General features: G+C 39.3%; 1 protein-coding gene and 1 pseudogene across 2 annotated transcripts; both read right to left on the bottom strand.

Annotated features, from left to right (window-relative positions):
• Positions 1 to 26: 26 nt before the first annotated feature.
• Positions 27 to 22,380, bottom strand: PDIA3 (protein disulfide isomerase family A member 3). The gene is made up of 13 exons (XM_082450123.1): positions 22,061 to 22,380; positions 16,237 to 16,315; positions 14,809 to 14,926; positions 10,111 to 10,218; positions 7,859 to 7,988; positions 4,377 to 4,493; positions 3,940 to 4,065; positions 3,166 to 3,348; positions 2,264 to 2,372; positions 1,582 to 1,710; positions 940 to 1,019; positions 524 to 581; positions 27 to 297 (listed from the first exon to the last, which is right to left on the bottom strand). The coding sequence occupies exons 1-13, from the start codon at positions 22,225 to 22,227 to the stop codon at positions 184 to 186; spliced, it is 1,518 nt and encodes a 505-aa protein (XP_082306249.1). The 5' UTR covers positions 22,228 to 22,380; the 3' UTR covers positions 27 to 183.
• On the bottom strand, positions 8,242 to 9,178 carry LOC309655187 (large ribosomal subunit protein eL6 pseudogene; annotated as a pseudogene). Its single transcript has one exon. The product of its transcript is annotated as a large ribosomal subunit protein eL6 pseudogene (transcript).

The raw sequence follows: 22,380 nt of genomic DNA, 5'->3' as shown, positions 1-22,380 counted from the left end.
TATTCTCATAAACAGTGCAGCTAAGAAACAGTTTAGAGAAAATTTAACAGGATTCAGACTATATCCATTCTGTCCTCTCAACCCTGAGAGGTAATAATCCCATATGGGTCCCAGTCCTCCCCAACAGTTTTCCCATCTCTCGTGGAAGAGTCCTTTTACAAAGTGGTGTTTTTGGCTGCTGCTTTAGAGATCCTCCTGTGCCTTCTTCTTCTTCTTGGGTTTTTCTTCTTGAATTACAGGGGGGTTTGTAGCCTCTCGCTTTAGATAGCTAATAAAATCACTTAATTCACGGCCACCCTGAAAACAGAAAGATAACTCTGAAAATTTAACCTTTTAAAGAACTGTGGATTTTCTTTTTCCCCAACAGGAAGACTTGAATTTTTAAAAGCACATTAGCAACCACATATATGGACCATGAGTTGAGTTTCCAGTTACATAAACTCAAAGAACTGAATATGTGTCTGTGTGTGTATGTGTGTGTGTGTGTGTATGTATTTGTGGGGAGATGAGACAATGCACTTACTTCATATTTCTTTGGATTCAGCTTCTTGTTGGCTGGAGAGAAGTAGATGGTAGGAAAACTGGGAAAAGAAGAAAAGAGTTGACAAATTTCAGATTCCAGAATAACTCTGACATACACTTCCCTAATAACTGCTTCTAGGAGTAACTTCTCTTCATGATTTCTAATCTGACCAGATACTATTTTCCATTGGTGGCTACGTTACATCCTATCAAAACTCAGAAATATGAAAGCTCACAAGGTCTGTGGCAGTCATGTGGGCCAATGCTGCAGAACTTTAAGCCAGGAAGGCATTGGTGGTTCTGTGCTCAACTGGAATATGAGGACTGTCCAAACTATGCACAATACAGAAACAGTTTACAAGCTTATTATTTCCTATCAGTTACCTAGATACTTTCACTAGTTTTTAATCTACTTACCCTCTGACTTCATATGGAGAAGGCACATCATTGGCTGTGGCATCCATCTTGGCTATGATAATATTTGGGTCTTTTCTGAGCTGTTAATAAAAAGGTTAGATCTTTAAATTTCAAGTTTTCAGTGACTGAGGGACACAGTCAATTTAGGACTTAAAACAATCTCATTCTTTAAAAGCTTGGATAAGTTTTGCTGCTGAGATAGGAAGAGTAGTGATACTGGCACACAGTATCAAACTTTCCATAAACTTCCCTTTTCTCTCTTGGTTCCTACACATTAAGACTCTATATACAGACACCTTCAAAATTACCTGGCCCAAATAAGATATTATAAGGGCTAAGCCAAGTGATTTAAGATGAAGGAACATAATGAATTCATATAAGCCATTACCAAAATTCAGAAGCCAGGATACTTTTAACCACAATCTAGATTGAGTCTGAGGAGTGGAAAGTTAAAGCAGGTATCCGAGGCACTGCACAGGCTCAGAGGGCAGTCAGGAGAAAGTGAGTAAACAGTAGAGAGTTGAAAACAAAATCTACCAGTTCTTAGGTTCTGAACTAATAAGGGTAACTAAATAGCCAATGCTGACTATGTATGTAAACCTCCCAACTCAAATTTAACTTCAGAATATGGTTCAGACTTACCTTCTCTCCCAGTTCTTTATACTTAGGCTCCAGATTCTTACAGTGACCACACCAAGGAGCATAAAATTCAATCAGCACATCTTTATTTTCATCATTCACTATTTCATCAAAATTCTCTGCTACCACTACCTGGGAAACACAGAAGATTCTCTAGCTGGTAAGGCGAGTTGAATACATTCATGAGCTGTATTTGTTTCTGAACCCAATCCCTCTCAAATTTGTTGTGTTGCCACTAAAAATATGTTACTGAAACCCAACTATATTTATAGACTTTATTAAGATATTACCATTCCCCAGAAATCAACTCATTCCCATGTCTGTCATCTGTCAGACTAAGTTCAGGAAGTCACAAGAAACAAATGCTACCCAACTCTTCCTTAAAATAATCTCAGAACAACAATATTAAAACTATTCTTAAAACTATTCTATTAGGGGTTAGCTTGCTCTGCCCTGAAGAGTAACCTAGCCCTAATACAAATATCATCAGAAAATTGTACTCCTGCCCCTATTAAGCATTATGAACTCTGACAATGCTTATTTTATGATGAGGGAGGTGAGTACAAACAAAAACAGAAACTGAGTAGCCAACATGGTCTTCACTTAGCACTTCCCAGCATTTTGGGAATAAAGAAATGAGGAGAGACAGCTGTGTAGAGGCTTGGGGAGGTTGTGCGCGCCTCACCTTTACAGGCCCGTCATTGCTCTCTGGGACAGGCTCAGACTTCAGGTATCTCTTCAGGTTGCCATCAAAGTAATCCTGCAGGAATCTCTCAAGAGCCTTGCCATCGCGCCTGGTATTAGAAAAACAGGATCAGTTTTGTTAACTTGCTCCCACCATTGAGAAAACTAAAAACCATTTCTTAGAATAGTTTCTACATAGTTTAAATTTCAAGGCTAGGAAGTAACTGGAGTTTAAAAAAAAAAAAAGGGAGCCCTTGTTTCTCGATATGCAGAACTACAGACTGAACAAGAAAGCAACCACCTTCTTGTATTCCTAGTGTGTTCTTTGTGGATTAGAAAGGTCAGAGAAGGAAGAAAACATTGGTCCTTCTGGAAATTCAATTCTGCAAAAGAACCAGGTCCTATTTTGTTGCTCTGGAGAATAATGCCTATTTATGGTATCTTTTTTTTTTTTTTTACTGATTTCACTCACAGGAAGATTTTCTCTTGTCTTAATCTACTGAAGTCTCAGAAGGTGATGGTCTGGGGTCTTAAAATCTTTCCAATTCCCTGAGTTTACTTTAGGCCAATGTGGTATTCCAAGAAGAAAAGACATTCTGTAGGGATGGGTTGGTCTGAAATTACATCAATCTCAAAGAGACTGTCTAATGTTCTCTATCTACTATTTTTAATGGCAGGGTGGAAACAATCATGTAAGAATTCCAAGCTGCCATCCTTTTGTTACTTTTCAAAATTTATTAAGAATCATGATCCTTAAAGTATCTATAATTAATTGAAAAAAGTGACCGTCATGTCTTCATTACAAGACCTAGCTTCACATTCCAATGTTCCAATGTACGGTAAAAGGCTTTAATAGTTTCTTTGCAGAATCAAATCCCAAACCCACGCTAACTTGTGACTCACGAGAACTCCTCCTGCATGACAAACTTCTCTCCTTTTGCAGTTCTGATAGCAACAACAGGAATCTCTCCAGTAGTGCTTTCCAAGCCAAAATCAGAAAGTTCATGGCTAAAGGTTTTGCGGCTAGCTACAGCAAAGTTGAGTTTCTTCCCAGCATCCAGGAATTTCTTTGCCACCATCATCACTCTATAGGAAACAAGAGATATTTATGCCAAGATTATACCAGGGTGGTAAAGCACTTCTGAAACCAAGAAGCAAGAGACTAGAAAGCAAAATTTCATAGTCCCTGCATCCCTCTGGAAACAGTCTGAACTTGTGTTCTTGGGCACTGACATAGGATTATGGTGTACTCCAGGGTCTTACTGAACTTCACTGCCAAACTGGTGGTACCCAAGCAAATAGTCCATTCCCACTGAAACTTGCTATGTTATATAACTATAAAATATTGCAGGCATAATAACTAACCCAAAAAGAAAATTTATAAGGATAAAATACACTGAAAGTCTCAATGGGCAACAAGGCACAATGTGTTAAAGGACATTTTAGATGACGTTTTCATCTTTTACTGGGAGGTCAGGAATCAGCTGTGTCACAAGGCAAAGGAACACCTATGGAAGATATGCCCAACAGATTTTGGAAATAGTTTATTTATCCTTACAGCTTCAAATCCCATTTTCTTATCTGTTCTCACATCACACATGGTAATAGGATAGTTAGAAGGAATTGTTTATGCACTGGGTAAACTTGTTTACAAAGGGGAAAAATTATTCTTATTACCTGTTTCTCCAGTAGTTGGAACCTTTAGCATTCTTTTCATAGTCCACATCATAGTAGGCTATAAGTAAGTCCTTGCCCTGTATCAAATCTTTATTGTCTTCTGTCATGTGAGGGCAGATACCAAAACTGAAATGATACAATCCATTATCAAATTTGGCTGGTTTATAGCTATATTATGGAATTATCATAAGGTAACTGACAGCACTTAAAAAGGAAAGAAATTTTCAATATATAGGATAAGTACCGAGTAATGTAACTTACAGGACCACAATAGGAGTTCTAGAACCCAAACATTACTACTTTAATATAAACTCAACTACTACCATTACAATCCCATGAATGAGGCTATTTAACCTAAAACATGGCTCTGCTTAATAACTGAGATAAACAAACTAAAATGAAGCCAAGAAATCCCAAAAGTATAAAGAGGTACTCACATGTTTTCCTGAATAAATTTTTTAATCTTTCCACTGGTCATTTTCTGTTCTGTATATGCCACAGTCCTGTCCTCAAACTTGTTCATCAGATGTGACGGACGAAACAAGGTGATACCCCTTTAGAAAAAAAAGTCTTAGTAGGTAGACAGCAAAAGAACTGTCTCTCACCTTTTATTTAAAGCTCAGACCATCTACGCTTGCTGCCACTTCTACTATCACCATTTAAGCACATAAGGACTCTTTTCTGGGACCACAGCCTTGGCAACATGACCTTCTCATCAACGCTAAGGAGCTAACCACCTTAATTTCAAGTGCAATAATTAGGTATGATGATTTAATAAATCTGGGTTGCAAAGTTAGAATACCTTGGTTCTATCTAATTCTTGCTCCACCACTAACTTCAAAGACCTTGGGCCAGGTATCAATTTAATTCTTCTGGGCTTCAGCTTTTACATCAGTACAAAAAGGGGGTTAGAGCAGATAATTAATTTCCAAACCTTTAAAAACAATAAAAAACAGAACCCAACTTACCCCAAAGCCCCAATATGTACAATAAAATAAAGCAGAACTTGCTCTTATTGGAAGGTACCTTGCCCTGCCAGTCTCCTTGAAAATTCAACTCTCCCATACAGTAAGAAAATTACTTCATTAGAGAAAATATATTTAAGATTCCTCCCAGCTGTAAAAATTCTATAGGTAGGTATATGATTATAGATAATGTTTAGCTTGAGTTCATTAAAATTTCTTTTGTTCTAGATTTCTCTGTATGAATAAACACAGTTTACAAAGTTTTCTCTTGCTGGTACTACGTTGCCTCTCTCCCTAAACCAAGCTTTCCTCATTCCACCGGAACACTTAAAGGAAATTCCTTCTTTACTTTTTTTTTCTTTTAATAAATTTATTTATTTATTTTTGGTTGCATTGGGTCTTTGTTGCTGCGTGCAGGCTTTCTCTAGTTGTGGCAAGCGGGGGCTACCCTTCGTTGCGACGCGCAGGCTTCTCATTGCGGTGGCTTCTCTTGTTGCAGAGCTCAGGCTCTAGGCATGTGGGCTCAGCAGTTGTGGCTCGCGGGCCCTAGAGCGCGGGCTCAGTAGTTGTGGCGCATGGCCTTAGTTGCTCCATGGCATGTGGGATCTTCCCGGACCAGGGCTCGAACCTGTGTCCCCTACAGTGGCAGCCAGATTCATAACCGCTGTGCCACCAGGGAAGCGTCCTTCTTTACTTTCTAACCTTTTGTTCAGCTACAACTGAACCCCAATTTGGTTCTGAGTCACAGGTTTATATCTAGTACAAGCGTTCCCAGCAAATATCACTATTCTAACTATCAATATCTTGCCTCTTGCTTCTCTTTCACTCATTCCTCCGCCCCACACTATACACACCTGTATACAATTTTCTCACTTGTTTTGGGCTAGGTGTCAGCACCTTTAAGTCCTTATATCCCTCTCTCAACTCTTCCAATGTTAACCATTAACTTTATGTCAGTTAAAACACAGGCATTTTCATAGTATACAGGGAAACTACATAGCAAAAAGGGACCTAATATAAACATGCTGGGCAACCAAGAAGGTGAATATGTCTCAGATTTTTTTTAAAAGCATAGTTACCAATTTCAGAGCAGTTATTGTCAAAAATTGAAATCAGTTCTAAATGTGATCTTTAATGATGTTATGGCATTGGGGTACACATGAAGAACTTAAGACACCCTTCATATAAGGTCTTCTAAATAAGACTTCTGATCAGAGGCTGATAGGCCAGTTTTTTTTTCTTTTTTCTTTTTTCAAAAGATTTATTTATTTATTTACTTGGCTGCCCCGGGTCTTAGTTGCAGCACACGGGATCTTTGTTACAGCATGTGGGATCTAGTTCCCCGACCAGGGATCAAACCCAGGCCCCCTTCATTGGGAGGGCAGAGTCTTAGCCACTGGACCACCAGGGAAGTCCCGCTGATAGGCCACTTTTAATGGCAAGTGTGAGAGGCAGACACAGTGAACAAATCTAAGGGTAACAGGCTGATATGTGGTGTGCTTAATGAGGCACAAGTGGCTCCACATCATTTACAGACCTGGTGTCTCTTAATCTAAAAGGCAGTAGAGCCTCATGGTTAAGCCCAACAACTGTGCAGCTAGACCTTCTAGCTGCAAAGGTTCAACCCCAGTTCTGCCACTTACGGCATGTGAAGCTTAACCTCTTTCTGTGCTTTCTCCTCTGTAAAATGGAGATAATGACAGCTCTGTCTCAACAATTTGTTAAGAGGATTAAGAGTTAACAGTACACATAGCATATAGTAAACAGTGCATATTTTGTTAAATATAAATAAATAACACTAACCCTTGCCACGCTTTTCTTTTTACTCTATGTGCTCACCTTGAGTGATCTCCTCTAGCCCCATGGTTTCAATAACCACTTACATGTGGTTGACCTATAAATCTTTTATCTCAGTTCAGAACTTTTCCTGAATTTTAGTCTCATTTATCCAATTGTCCAATGGGTCTTCACCACCTGGATGTCTCAAAACTACTCAAATTCACTGTGCCAAAATAGAACTCATCATCATTCCCCCCAAATTTGTTTCTCTTCGTCTTCTTCATAGCTTGATGATGATTGGCCCAGTTATCCAAGTCTTTAGAAACCTAGACTTACTGTAGATCTGCCCCTTTTCACACCTGGCTAGGGGCCAAATCCTATTGTCTACATTTTTTACACACACTCCTTCTTCTTCATTGCCCCTAATACTGCCTTAATTTAGATTCTCAGATGTCACCCTTAGTTTAGACTCTCTTGACTGCCTTGCCATCCCTCCCCTTTCAAACCACCACTATATGGGTGCCAGTGTCTTTTCCTCTGAAAACACAAAATTAATCACATTACTGTCTAGCTCAAAGTCTTTCAATGGCTCTCAAATGTCTAAAAGATAAAATCTAAATTTTTCTGTACGGCACTTAAGGTTTTCTATAATTTGGTCTCTGCTTACCTCTCCAAGCTTACCTTTCACTATGACCTCATCCACGAACAATACTCCAGCAGTACTACAGGTCCCAACACGCTTAGATTGTTTCACATCTCGGGGCCCTCTCTCCTGCTGCTCTATCTGGAATAATCTTTATCCCCCACCATAACCTGCCTGGAAAAACTTATCTTTCAAGATATACCTCAGAAGTCACCTCCTCTATGACATTTTTTGATACTACTCCCCACCCCAAAAGAAAAAAAAAGCATTCCCTCCTCTGTACTTCTGGTACACTCTGCCTAATTTCTACCATAATACATATAATGTTCACTTACACTTGTATTTTTAAATATATTCACTGTCCCCATTACTAGATGCCCCTCAAAGGCAGCAACAGTTTCCAGAACTTAGCTTACTGCCTAGTATGTGCTCAATAAAGCTCTTGGAAAAACTAGGCTTAAAAACCACCAGTTCACACAATAGCACTTGGTCAAAGTGTGCATTTACAAGGGCATTTAACTCAGTTACTTACTCTCCATCATCATCATACTTGTTCACCAGAGATTCAACATTGGTGTGTGCAAATCGGTAGTTATCCCTCAAGTTGCTGGCTGCTTTCAGAAACTCAGAGTGAGTGTCACTGAATAAATCCTTGAAAAAACCTATATAGAAAATGTCAAACACAAGGAAGAAACAGTAAATGCTGAGAAATATTCAAAACTTTAAAATTCTATTTTTTCAAAGTCTGTATCTTATTATGGATAAGCAAAGCAAGATAGATAGGAGGATTGGGTCTGCTTTGCCATGACTACTGAGGATATTTGATGAACTATTTAGGATAAGAATTCTTTCTCTCCCCTTAAAAAAAAACTTTTTTGAGGAAGCCAAGGGAGAGAATTTGTCAGGGTTCAAGTCTTTTTTTTTTTTTTAATGGACCGGAATTATTTAATTAGGTTCTTTGTAAGAAGTTTAGAACACTACTTTGTGAGGATAAATTCCGTTTGTAAGAGCAAACACAGAGCGGAGGTAGCCCTGGAGCTGAGGAACAGCTTTGATTCTTCGTAGAATTTGTGAGTCCACAGCTTTCTGATCAACCTTCCGCTGCTCTGTAATCTCGTATTTCTCTCTCTCTGTGTCGAAGATCTCACCTTCCTGGTGCCTGGGCTTACGCAGTTTCTTCTTCTTGAAATAAGCATCAGTGAGATGTTCTGGGATTTTCACACCACTGATATCAATTTTGGTGGAAGTGGCAATGACAAATTTCTGGTGTGTTCTCCGCAGAGGAACTCGATTGAGGGAAAGAGGCCCAGTCACAAGTAGCAAGCCACTGCTCAGCTGCTTCAGGAAAATGACCCTCTTGCCTCTGTGGCGCCCAGTGAGGATAATCAGAATGGTCCGAGGAGTGATGCTAGCGCGCAGTTTTCTCACATGCTTACTGAAGGGTTTTTTGCCGTGACTCAACAGCTTTCGAGGCACATCTTCAGTAGGATAATACCTAGGCATTTTGCGAAGTTTAACCACCCGGGTACCACCATTCTTGTCACCACCAACTGGTTTTGTGACAGTAGCAAGAACCCTCACCTTCTTTTTCTTTTCAACCTTGGATTTAGCTGCTGAATACTTCCTCTTGTACAAGGCCTTTCTGGAATACATAGCCGATCGGGAATATCTGCCAATTCCTCTGACCAGGACAGGGTTTCGGCTGCAGTGGGGCTTCCCCTTCTTAACCTGCTTCACCTTTTTAGCCTTGCCACCAGCTTCAGCCTTCTTGGCTTCAGGTTTTTTCTCCTTAGTATCTGGCTTCTCAGCCTTTTCACCCGCCATCTTGAAAGATGGGGAAAAGCAGGGTTCAAGTCTTAATTCTAGTTTTTCACAGTTGAAAAATTTGAGCAAACTGCCTAACTCCTTAGAGTCTCAGAGACTATTTCAGGTGTCAGAGGATTAAATAAGGTAGTATGTCAAAATAAACTGTAAATTAATTCACCATATTTTTTTCTATGTCTTATTTGTCTTTAGAACTTCAAATCTAGTAAAGTGCCCGAAACCTAAGTGTTTATTAAATGCCTACTTATGGTTAACTCCTTGTAAAATATACAGAATCAATATCCAGAAAAGAAGTGACTTTTAGTCAAACTTAAATGATAAACCATCCTCTACTGCCAGAAAGTCAGTTTTATTACAGTAATTAGGAGATTAAGAGAACACAAGCTTGTATGTTTAAATTTATTTTTTAGTCAAATGTATTATACATTTAAAACAAAACAAAACAAAAAACACTCAAGATGTAGAATGTGTTTAATTGGCTCAAGTTATTTTAAAAATAATGAGATATTGCAACACCCAAGAAAGCAAAGATTGCTGTAAAAACATACACAAATCCTAGCAATTTGATCTTAAATTGTAAATTCCCCTACAACTGTGAAAATAGCAGACACAGAGGTTTATCATTTACTTATATCCTCCCACCTTAAAACCCCACTTTCAGTTTTAAGTACCCTATTATTTGAGTTAAATCTCAGGAGTTTACGAAGTGATAGGAAAAACTGAAGCTATTCCTATCTTCTTTAACTGACATTAAATCTTTACACCTGAAAGAATACCAGGCCACTCAAATAAAACACCAATTTTTTCTACATTATAGTAATGCTGACCTAATTTTGCGAGTTGTCTTTTCAGCTGCCCCCAAGGTTTCCTAAACAGTTTTAACTTTATTGTTTACTCAGACATAGAGGGCTTTTGAAACCATATTGATGATTTTGTGGCATAATCCAATTTGCTACTCACCCACCACAGAAGCATCTTTATCACTAATGAACTTTTCAAATTCTTCCTCAGTCCTGAGAGGAACTGAAGCTGGTCCAGCCTGCTTCTTCAGGTGGCTGACAATTCCATCTTAAAAGACAAAATGAAAGATTATAGCAACACAAATTTATAATTTTTGAAAAGGTAATCATTCACGATTTAAAGTTTAATACGTTCAAAAGCATATACAATGAAGTTTTCTTCCTATCCTTTTCCTTGTTACCCAGTTTCTTCCCTACAGGATAACATTTCAGTTTTTTGTATATCCTTCCAGACATATTATTCACAAACAAGCAATTCCACATTTTTCCTTTTCTTTTCTCCTCAAATGGCAGCACACACATATGCTGTTCTGTATTTTGTTTTTGTCATTTAACACAGCTTAGAGATAATTTATGTTAATATACATAATGAGCTACCTCAATCTTCTTTATAGCCACATAGTGTTTCACTGTATGGATGTACCATAATTTATTTAACCAGCCACAACTGATGAACATTTGTTTCCAATTTCTTGCTGCTGTAAATGATTCTGCAGTAAACAACCTTGTACTAACGTCATTTTACACATGACTGAGTGTATCTGTAGGGTAATTTTCTAAAAGTGGATTCACTGGGTCAAAGAGTACATGCATTTATAACTGTTTAACTGCCCCCTCAAAGAGACTGTACTTATTTATATCCCTGCCAGTGATGTATTAAAGTGTTTATAACAATACAGGTAATACCTTTGTGCATGTTGTTCTCTGCCTAGAACAATCTTTCCCCATATATCCACCTGGCTTCCTTCCTCACCTCCTCCTTTAGGTCTTAACTCAAAATGTCATCTTCTCGGGACCTCCCTGTGGCTCAGTGGTTAAGAATCAGCCTGCCAATGCAGGGGACATAGGTTTGAGCCCTGGTCCGGGGAGATCCCACATGCCACAGAGCAACTATGCCCGTGAGCCACAACTACTGACCCTGTGCTCTGGAGCCCACGAGCCACAACAACTGAGCCCACGTGCCAATTACTGAAGCCCGTGCGCCTAGAGCCCATGCTCCGCAACAAGAGAAGCCACTGCAATGAGAAGCCTGCACACCACAACGAAGAGTAGCCCCTGCTCGTTCCAACTAGAGAAAGCCTGTGCGCAGCAACAAAGACCCAACACAGCCAAAAATAAATAAATAAATAAAAACAAATTTTTTTTAAAAAGTCATCTTCTCAAGGAAGCCTTCCCTAACCATTCCTTGTAAACTAAAACCTATTCAACCCCCAACACTCCCTTATCTCCTGCTTTATCTTTCTTACAGCACATTTCACCCATCTAATACTCCATCCTTATTTATTTTTGTCTGTTTTGCTGATATATACTTAACTCTAAGAATAATACCTAACACATATCAAGTTCAAGAAATACCCACTTTGCAAATGAATTAAACAAACAAATCCTTTATTCTTAAGTGGCACAGTCACATGTAGCCTTGCATTTTAAAAGCAGAAAATGCAGTGCCTTGGCTATCTTGTTTCAGGGTTTAACTATATACAGGTCAAACTATGCCATGAACCAGATCCACCCAAATCACATTTTCCTATTTAGGTGAAATGGGCTAGGGAAGTAAACTGTTTAAAAATAATAATCACACACAAAAACACAAAAAATCTTTTGCCCTTTAAGTCTAGTTGACAGACCATTATTCTGTTTTCTTCTGGGCTCAGTGCTACTCCTCTGTAATACTCCACCTCTCCCACCCCTTTCTCTTCTGAGTACTCTAAGGATTTGCTGACTGACTGAGACAGAGTACTGTTTAACTGTTTCAACATGATTGAGTCTATTTTGTTTCTTTTAGAGGTTTTTCTTTCCTTCTCTCTCCATTCATGATTTTTCCTCTTAAATGTTTTCCTCAACTCCTCACAGAGGAGGGGTTGTGTCAATAGGTAAAATGAAATCGGATATGAATTTTTTGGCCTGCAAGGGTATTGTAATTACTATATCACAATATAAATTATTATAAAGAACTTTACCTCAGGGCTATGATGAAAAGTGTTACTTTTCTCCCTGAGTATTTAAAATTCTCTGGAAGGTATAATGGGAGTGCTGAGTAACCAGCTGAAGCAGGAAGGCAAACAGCATAGTTCTTAGAATACATGAATAAAATAATCCATCTTAAGTAGCCAAACATCTGATCACCTAGTCAGATGCTGAGAAATTCTTGAGTTTAAGAAATCTATGTACAGCCCAAGTGAGATTATTTGCCTAGTAGCAGTCTGGTTGGGTTCACATACAATATAGTTTAGACCTAAGTCCAGAGAAAAACATATCAATAATTCTAACTGCTAAGTCTACCCTGAGCTAATAAAATCTGAATGGTAACATGTGTTCATTAATGCTTTTAAGATCAGGAAAAAAAAAAAAATGAAGATTTTACCTTTTGTTCTTAGACATATCAAATTTTGAGTGTTGGCTAAATGACCTCAGTTGGGCCAAAATACTTATGCATTGAAGAGTTATTATCTACTACATGTGGAGAAACTAGGTACTGGGGATAGAGTAATAAATACACCAAACAAGGTCTCTGTTCTCCTGGAGCTTACAATATAGGTAAATCTCCAAATAAATCCCCAAATAAATAATACAATAAATCTTCAAATAAGTAAACAATTTAAAATATCAGATAGTAACCAGTGCTATGCAGAGAATTAAGAGGATGGTAAGAGTATGACTGGGTGGCTACCTTAGGTTTGGTGGCCTGGGAAAGCATCTGGAAGAATTTTTTTTTTGGGGGGGCTGTGCTGCGCAGCTTGTGTGATCTTAGTTGCATGACCAGGGATTGAACCCGGGTCACTGCAGTGAAGCGCCGAGTCCTAACCAGTGGACCGCCAGGGAATTCCCTGGGAGGTGAAATTTAAGCCAGGATCTGAATGAAAGAAAGGAGCAAGCCATGCAAACATGGGGGAAGATCATTTCAGGCTGTGGACACAGCTAGAGCAAAGGTTCTAAAGTGAAATAGTCTTAAGTCTTAATAGTCTTAAGAGTTAGACAGGGGCCATCTTATGTACAGCTTTGTATACGAGTAACAATCATACATGCTGAAAAAAATTCCACATCGCCTAAAATGCCCAAACTGAACGAACCCCTTTCCTCTCACCTTTTCATAATAAAAAGGTAAAATATGCCTAATTATTTGATAGACTCAAGATAAAACTGTCTAAAACATACTTTCTCATTAATTATGGGCCCTATGTACAGGGCCAGCCCACTTACCTCCCAAACTTCACCTGTCATCCTTGCTAATTATATTCCAGCCACAAGGTCTTTCTGTCCCTTGAACATATCAAGCTCAGTTATGCCTTAGGGTCTTTCTGTACCTGTTTTCCCTCTGCCTGGAAAGCTCTGGTCCACATCTTCTCATGGTTAGCTCCTTCCTATCATTCAGGTCTCAGCTCAAAGGTTACTTCCCTGATCACTCATAATGTGGTACTCCCAACCCCAATCACTATCACATCAGTTTTATTTTTCTCCTTTAATGCTCTTATCACCAACTGAATTTATCTTATCCACATATATTATTGACATTAAACATTTTTTAATTGTGGTAAAATATATATAACATAAAATTTACCATCTTAACCATTTTAAAGTATACAATTCTGTGGCATTAAGTACATTCACACTGTTGTACAACCAATCTCCAGTAGTTTTCATTTTGCAAAACTGAAACTCTATTCATTAAGCAACTCCCCCACAGCCCTTGGGAACCACATTCTACTTCTGTCTCTGTGAAACTGACTAGGAATCTCATATAAGTGGAATGACACAGTATTTGTCTTTTTGTACTGGCTTATCTTACTTAGCATGTCTTCAAAGGTTCACCCATGTAGTAGCACATCAGAACTTCCTCTTTAAGGTTGAATAATATTCCATGGTATTATATACAATTTACATATAATTAATTATTATTAATATACTACATTTTGTATATTCATTCATCCACTGATGGGACACTTGGGCTGCTTCCACCTTTTTGCTATTGTCAATAATGCAGCTATAAACATGGGTATACAAATATCTCTTCCAGACTCTGCTTTTAATTCTTTTAGTTATATACCCAGAAGTGGAACTGGTGGATCATATAGTAATTCTATCTTTGTTTTTTTAGGATCCACCATTCTGTTTTCCATAGCAGCTGCATGCACCATTTTATGTAAGTCCACAACAACAGTGCAGAAGGGTTCCAATTTCTCCACATCCTTGCCAACACTTGTTCTTTTCTTTTTTTCTCTATAGTCGTCATCCTAATGGATGTGAGGTGGTTATCTATATATATTTTTAAACTTGTGTGTTGCCTTCTACTCTTCATCTCCCAGAATGTAAGCATCACAAGAGTGGGAACCTTGTCTGTTTTATTTATCAATAAATTCTGGGCACCTAGTCTATCTGGAATATCTGGCACAGAGTAAGTACTGAATATTTGTCAAATAAAAAATGCCTAGTAAACCTTATAAATCAAGTTCAAGTATTTTCTATATTACTTACATAATCTGTTCAGTTACAGAAGTCTTTTGTTAGCTTCCAATCTGACCTCTTAGGTGAGCAATTTTTAAGACTTAAAGTATCTTGTATAGAAAATGTCATGTTCCCACTACAAAGAACAGGGTACTTAAACAGATCCAGTTTCCAGAATGTAATCCAGGATCCTTACCGGCAGTCCTAGGCCCATCATAAGCACCTGCTTCTTCACCATCTCTAAATATCTTCAGGGTTGGATATCCACTCACTCCATACTTATTACAGGTGTTTGTGTTGGCAGTACAATCAACCTAAAGATTAAAATACATGAACCACTTGTTATCCAAAAGCCTGCTGCAGGCTCTTCCTATATTCCCAAAATATTAAGAGTGGTCAAATCAAAATATCAAGCAATTTTTGACATATCCTACAGAACATTAGATTTTAAAGGCAGACTAGTGCTTGGCTAGCTACATCAGAACCACCTAAGGAACTCTAAAATTTAGTTTCCTGGGCCTCATACAAAATGCACAAAAGACTATTTAAATTCTGCCCTTAGAGTCTCTATTGTCTAAAGCAGTGTTCTCCACCTTTTTCCTGCCCCTCAGAATATGCAAAGGATAAATCACTTAAATTAGTAATAGTGGCTTACTTTGATAATGATTATCATCAGTGGGATGTATCGATATATACCCCTTAGGTGAGCTGGGGTATAATTTGATTTGGCAAGTCACCTATGGTTATTAGCAAAGGTACTGATACTTAAACATGCTCCCTGAGCTAGACTGAATCTGGGCTAAACTATAACATGACAGATCTATTGAGACCTATCAGGAAGAAGAAAAACAACTTCCATCTATTTAGCCACTTATTCCAAACTAGGTAATGCCATCAGCACTTTGCATGTATTATCTCATTAATCTTCATAAGATTCTGAGGTATGATCCCAATGCCTTAACATAAACTAAAGTTCAGAAAAGTAATGCATCTATAGTAACACAGACTATAGCTACATGAAGCAGGAACAAAATCATGACTGAACTCTCTTTTTCTATGGCAAGCTGCCACAGAACATCAGGATTAAAAATAGTTTTCAAAAACAGTCCTATATATGTATGAACTATTTATCTGAGGCTGGCCGAGATGTGAACTTTTAGACCGGAGCAACTAGGGGTTTACTACATAAAATTCTGGAAGCATTAGTTTGACTGTAAAAGCAAATACTAAGTTTACAGTTGACCAGTTAGTTAATACTTATCAACATCCTCTTGTCATCTTCCTATTCCCATCACTGTGAATAGCGTATAGTAATTTAGGGAACTCATTTACTCAATGATAATTTTCCTCTAAACTTGACTATTGTAATTTTACTTTCCATGTTTGCCCCTTAATTTTTATTTACCATATATTTTACTTCTTTCTTATGCCAGCATTTCTCTTAGTTTCACTACTTGTAATCTTTTGAAACCATAATTAATACAAGTCAGTTGTGTATTTGCCCAGAAACTAGTGTTCCCTCTTCTTCTTAGCACCGTAAGAATAAAGAAAATCAACGTTAATTTTTACCAACTACTATTTAAAATATCTCATTTCCTTTAATGAAGAATCCACCTATACTCACTTTTGCTAATGGGACTATTCCTTTTAATCTGGTAGCTGCAGCTTCATATTCTGGGGCAAGCTTTTTGCAGTGTCCGCACCTATACAGATATATTAAAGAAAAAAGGCAAATATATCCTATAAGTTTGTTAATTTTCTCTAGGAAGAATCTCAAATTATAATACTACTTTTGACTAGTAGCTGCTTCCAAAAGCAAAAACATCACCTGAACAACATCCAGTACTGATAAGGTAAACCAGAGCTCTCAGAGGTAAAGCTACCTTCTCTAGCCTGAGGTCGACTCTATAGGACTGGCTCAGTCCAGAGCAGCATCTACGTTCTCAAAAGTGCAATGGGGTGGCGATGCGGGGGGTAAATTAGGAGTCTGGGATTAACATATACACCTTACTATAAATAAAATAAACAAGGACCTAGCACAGGGAACTATATTTCACTATCCTGTAATAACCTATACTGGAAAAGAATCTGAAAAAGAATATATATATATATATGTATAACTGAATCACTTTGCTGTACACCTGAAACTAACACAGCATTGTATATTAACTATACTTCAATTTTAAAAAAAGATTAAAAAAGTACAATTGAGCCCTGAAAACTGTAGTCAGAAGTATAAGCCACATTAAAGAGGGAAAGGGCTCAAGCCCTTTTGACGAATTAATGAGGATAAAATAAAGGGCAAGACAGCAATAATCCCATTCCTGGTAGCATTTCCTAAAGGAAGGTACGTATTTTTCCTTAGAAAACCAGCACTGTGGTTCTTAAAAATATAGTGGTTGAAACCTTATAAGGTCCCAAGTATGATATTAACACAATCAAGTACTTTTTCTCCATTCCTTGAATATGACTCTTTGACCAGAAACCCAGTTTGAGGGGGGTTAGTCGAATAAGGCCCAAAAGGTGCTCAGTTGATATACTTTAACAGCTCGATGGAGGCTTTTATCCTTCTCAGCTGATTTCAACATAGCGTGAGAATGACATATTTAAGACAGCAAGCTTGATTTTTACAGCTACACAGTTCACCTGACTATAACTACTGATGAAGATAAAGCATTATGCCAATTAGAATATTTTCCCAGAGGGCCATCATAAACACCTGTTCCTCTACCCAGAAAGCCCTAACAGTCCCACAGGCACACTGTACATGCAATGTGGGTAGGGGCTTATCAGTACACAACTAGCACCAGCTAGGTATCATCTCTTCAAAAGCCAATGGCTTGCAGAGGGATCACTGGGAGAACGTGAGTAGTTCTGTGACCTCCCCACAGACAGCAAACATAGAATTAGAAAACAGAAGGAAGGAAACACAGAAGAAATTTGAGCTGACATTTCATAGCCAAAAGTCTCAAAATTTATTTTGTTAAGTAATGGATGGATAAGTAACTTGGAAACATTCTGCCCCCAAAACTTGTTTAAAACAAAGAATTCTAAGAACTTATATTCTTCAAGGTCTTTAGAAGTCCTATTCAAAAATAATCATTAGAAAGCTTAACTGAAAGAGTGATATAAAAAAAGACTATAATATTAGATGTTGCTTAGGGTCACATACATATCTACTAAAAATATAAAAGAACCAAATGATAAAAACCAAATTCAGGATAGCGAGTGTGTAAGATGGGGAAGGGGTACACAAGGGACTTCAACTGTACTGGTTTTATTTTTTAGACTGGGTGGTGAATAAATGGTATTCCTTATACTGTGTTTCACAGATGCACATTTTACCATATCTGAAATTAGGATGTGTCTTGCAATCGTGTCATAGTTTCAATGGTAGCATTTCTCTCTTTGTGAGACATAAAATATATTCATTATACCCTCTGTATTCCATAGTAAATTAAAAATTCATGTACGTGGGTTGTAACAAAACTACACAAATTCCAACTGATTTAATAAAATAACCAACGTATCTGATAAACCTAAGCTTTGGGGAACATAAGGGTGCAAAGGTTAAAAATGAATGTGTATTAAAGAGAACAAGAATTGGATCTGGGCCTTAAAGATTTAAGGCTTCAGACAGGATGGGGTAGGGTATTTTAGAGGAGGGGAATAGTAGAGCAAAGTTAAAATTACTAGTGAGAATGATGCATTCAAGAGAACTATGGGGACTTCCCTGGTGGTCCAGTGGTTAAGAATCCGCTTTCCAATGCAGGGGACGTGGGTTCGATCCCTGGTCGGGGAACTAATCCCACATGTCGCAGGGCAACTAAGCCCGCGTGCCGCAACTACTGAGCCCATGCGCTCTGGAGCCCACGCGCCACAACGAAGAGCCAGTGCAGCCAAAAAAAGAAAAAAAAAAGAAAAGTAATTAGGAGTAAATTTATCAAGAGAGGCATAAGAACTGTACACTGAGAATTACAAAATATTGGTTAAAAAAACCAGAGAACTATGAAGGGTTTTTTTTTGTTGTTGTTGTTAAGAGATAATAAATGTGTTATATGTGTTAAGAGATTTCTGTTAAATACGTATGTAGTAATTGTTAAGAAGACAGACAACAGAATTAAGAAGTTTCACCTCAACTACCTTTAAACACCTGAAGAGAAAAAAAAATAGTACAGAATAATTAGGCCAGACCAGTGGGTCTCAACACAGATGTATATAAAAAATATCCATTAAGCATTTTAAAAAAAAAAGGGACTTCCCTGGTGGCAAGTGGTTGAGAATCCGCCTGCCAATGCAGGGGACACGGGTTCCCCTGGTCCAGGAGGATCCCACATGCCACGGATCAACTCAGCCCATGCGCCACAACTACTGAGCCTGAGCTCTAGAGCCCACGAGCCACAACTACTGAGCCTGCATGCCACAACTACTGAAGCCCACGTGCCTAGAGCCCGTGCTCCACAACAAGATAGGTCACCACAGTAAGAAGCTCGTGCATCGCAATGAAGAGGAGCCCCCGCTTGCAGCAACTAGAGAAAGCCCGCGCGCAGCAACGAAGACCCAACGCAGCCAAAAATAAATAAAATTAAATAAATAAATCAAAAAACAAAACAAACCAAAAAAACACTTGTGTGCCTAGGCCCCACCCTGGGACTTACTGAATGATTCCTCTAGGAATCCAGGAGATAACCAGAGGTGTAGGGGGAGTGTGTGTAAGTGGCAAGGCTGGGACTGAAAACCATTGCCTTAAGCATTGTTAATATCCACAACATCATCAAATGTCCAAAGGGAGGACCTGTCTAACAAGTTCCCATGAGACTGGAGGAGACTGCCCTTTTTAAATTCACCAGGAATGGAACTTAGGTGGATTTTGAAGGTGATCATCAAGTTTTACCACTACTTCTTTCACCTACTACTAGATAGTACTAAAACACAAATAATCCCATTCACCTTCAGGGATGGCACCCAGCAGTTAATAATGACTCCCAACATATACTCACCCAACAATCATTACTTCATGCCTGTCATGTGCCTCATGCTACTTTAGGCTCTGATAGAAGAAAAACTGGTATAGTCCTTTCCCTGTAGGAACATCAGTCTGGCAGGGGTGATAGTATTATTAGGTCCCAATAGAGAGGAGGGAGCAACCAGTTAGTTGTCCAGGGAAGGAAGAAATAACTTTTGAGCTAAATCTTGTTGAAAAGATCAACTGGGGGTGGGGAGAGGAGGGAATTCCAAGTAAAGGAATCAGTATGTATAAGAAAAAATATTAAATATTCCATTTTACACTATCTACGTGGTCTTTTTCTATACTCTAGAAACACTGTTATCAAATATCATCAATTAATACTACTGTCCTAGAGGGTAGGGCACAAATCTACAACACAGGTAGATGCTGAAGACTTAAGACTGACTAATAAATATTCAGAAATTATCACAAACATTTAAATAGTTCTATTTACTTCCAGAGAAATTCAGATACTCCCATTCTTACAAACTATATAGATGATTGACTCCATAATGGAAATATTAGTCTACAGGGTCAGCTGTAAAGAAACCTTTCACTTTCACTTGTAAAATGAAAGTGGAAAAAATACCCTAAAACAAATGAGAAAAACAACTTGCTCAAAATGGGTCCATTTTACTCTTAATAAGGATTCTTTAACTGTTCCTATCTAACTTATAACAGGAGTACAAAGCAGTTGGAGAGCATTTCCAGCTGAGATATTAATAAATAAAACAGTTGAATGTGAAGAAATAAGGACATCATCAACAGGAGACTTCCTTGATTCCAAATTACTCATTCAGAAAACTGATCCTTCTTGTAGGCATTGTGGAGGATGACTTTACCTTCCAGACCAATTACATGGCGACACCACAGCAGTGATCCACCCAACTTTAGGGATAGTTTAGTGCACGATGGGATATGTAGTTTTTAGGGAAGCACATGCAACAATTTAAAGTAGCATAGATCACTTTCAATCAGGGGGAAAAAAATCTGCTTTAAACTAATAGTCTAATAGCCCACAATTCTCCAGCAATTCAGTTCTTGTGGACCCCTGTAGTCACAGAGGCACCTCCCAGTTTTGATACAACTCCATACAGCCATTCTAATTACAGTAACACTCCCTCAAAGCTAACAGCATGGTTACATGATTGGGAAGAGTTGTTCCTAAGAGAACGTGATTTCTAGTGATGTGTAAAGACCACCTATGATGTGTAATCAGTACTGCCAGTTAGTCGCGGGAATGCCCTGGATGCAAAACCTGTCAGAAGCTGAAAACAAAATGTGCTGCCTCTAAGCACACCCTACTGGCTCAGGTGGTCTTCATTATAGGACTCCTAGTGTAACCCTCGAGTCAGCTGAGCCCCTGCAGAGTGAAGACCAGAGTTAGAAGCAAGTGAAAGTTATCCACTAACTTTCTTTTACTGAGACTTTTGAATACAAATCGTTTTTAATTAAGGGTCATTGTGGCAGGAGAAAAATTAAGTACTGTAATTAGCGTGGTTATACTGAGCTGTCCCTAGCGTTAAGATAATCATTGTTTGCTATGGTAAAGATGTGGGAGTTAAAAAAAAAAAAAAAAAAAAAAACCAACTCAGGTTTACTGGGTCAGAAATCCTATTTGCTCTCTCCCCACTCCCACCCCACCCCCAGCTTTTTATTTCCAGTGAGTTCTATCCTAAGGAATTTACATCCTAGTTCAGTTAAAGCACTCTCAAGTGGAGTATTTCTCCAACACTGATTACTTTCTCACTGGGGTCTTCTTTGGCATTTTTCAGAAATCCTAATTAAAACTAACCATTTAGACAGATCCTGACGGAATTACTCTGTTCACCTACTCTTTTTAATGGAATTCTGCTGGTGCTGAGAAATGATCAGTTTAATGGAGAAAGTGTTCACCTGGCGATGGACAAATAACTGCCTGCCTTAAGAGAGCACTTATGACCATTCTGTTGCCACTCTGACCTTGGCTAGAAACCAACGGCTGCGTGGGGCAAGAAGAAAAGAAGTATCCTGGGGGCCCAGGGCCTTTGCACTTGGTGAAACGTTGGCTTCCAATAAAAGGCCTTGAGATACCTCATCTATAGAATGGAAAACAGTAACACGGACTCACCCAGAAACTCTAAAGATACCAATCGAGGAAGGGTGGGGTGCAGGGGGTGAAACCCTCTGCAGATAGGAAGTGCTGCAGGAGCACGGAGGTAAGGATGTGGCCCTGCGCGAGAGGGGCCTTCGCGCTCTCCTTCTCAGATCTCGCTCCCAGGCCGACGTCTCCGCTCTCCGCCAGGCAGCTCGGCTCCCCGGTGGGTGGAAAACCTGCCGGCCGCAGCCGGGCTCGCGGGAATGATGGAGGGCGCCGGCGCTGCGTAGGCCCTACCGTCCCCGCGCCTTCGCCCCCTGCCCACCCGGCCCTCCCTCTCCCGCCCCGGCTAAATGCCCTCACCAGGGGGCGAAGAACTCGACAAGCATGAGGCCTGCAGAGCCCGTGTCGGAGATGCGACTCTCGAAGTTGTCGTCCGTGAGTTCCAGCACGTCAGAGGCAGCGGCGAGGCGGGCCGCGGCGAGCAGCAGCGCCAGGCTCGGGAACAGCGCTAGGCGGCGGAGGCGCATGGCGACGAGGTGAGGCGGCGGCAGCCAGGAGGGTCAGGGTTCGGCGGGGACTGCGGAGGCCGGGGGGAAACCACGAGCCCTCAGCCTGCGTTCGCGCGTCTGGCCCAGACAGCCCGGCAGCCGGAGGTCCCAACCCCCCAGCCCGGCTCGGGC

The sequence above is a fragment of the Balaenoptera physalus genome, assembly GCF_965194825.1.
Source record: "Balaenoptera physalus genome assembly, chromosome: 2".
Lineage (NCBI taxonomy): Eukaryota > Metazoa > Chordata > Mammalia > Artiodactyla > Balaenopteridae > Balaenoptera > Balaenoptera physalus.
This window is presented reverse-complemented; position numbering and strand designations above follow the sequence as displayed.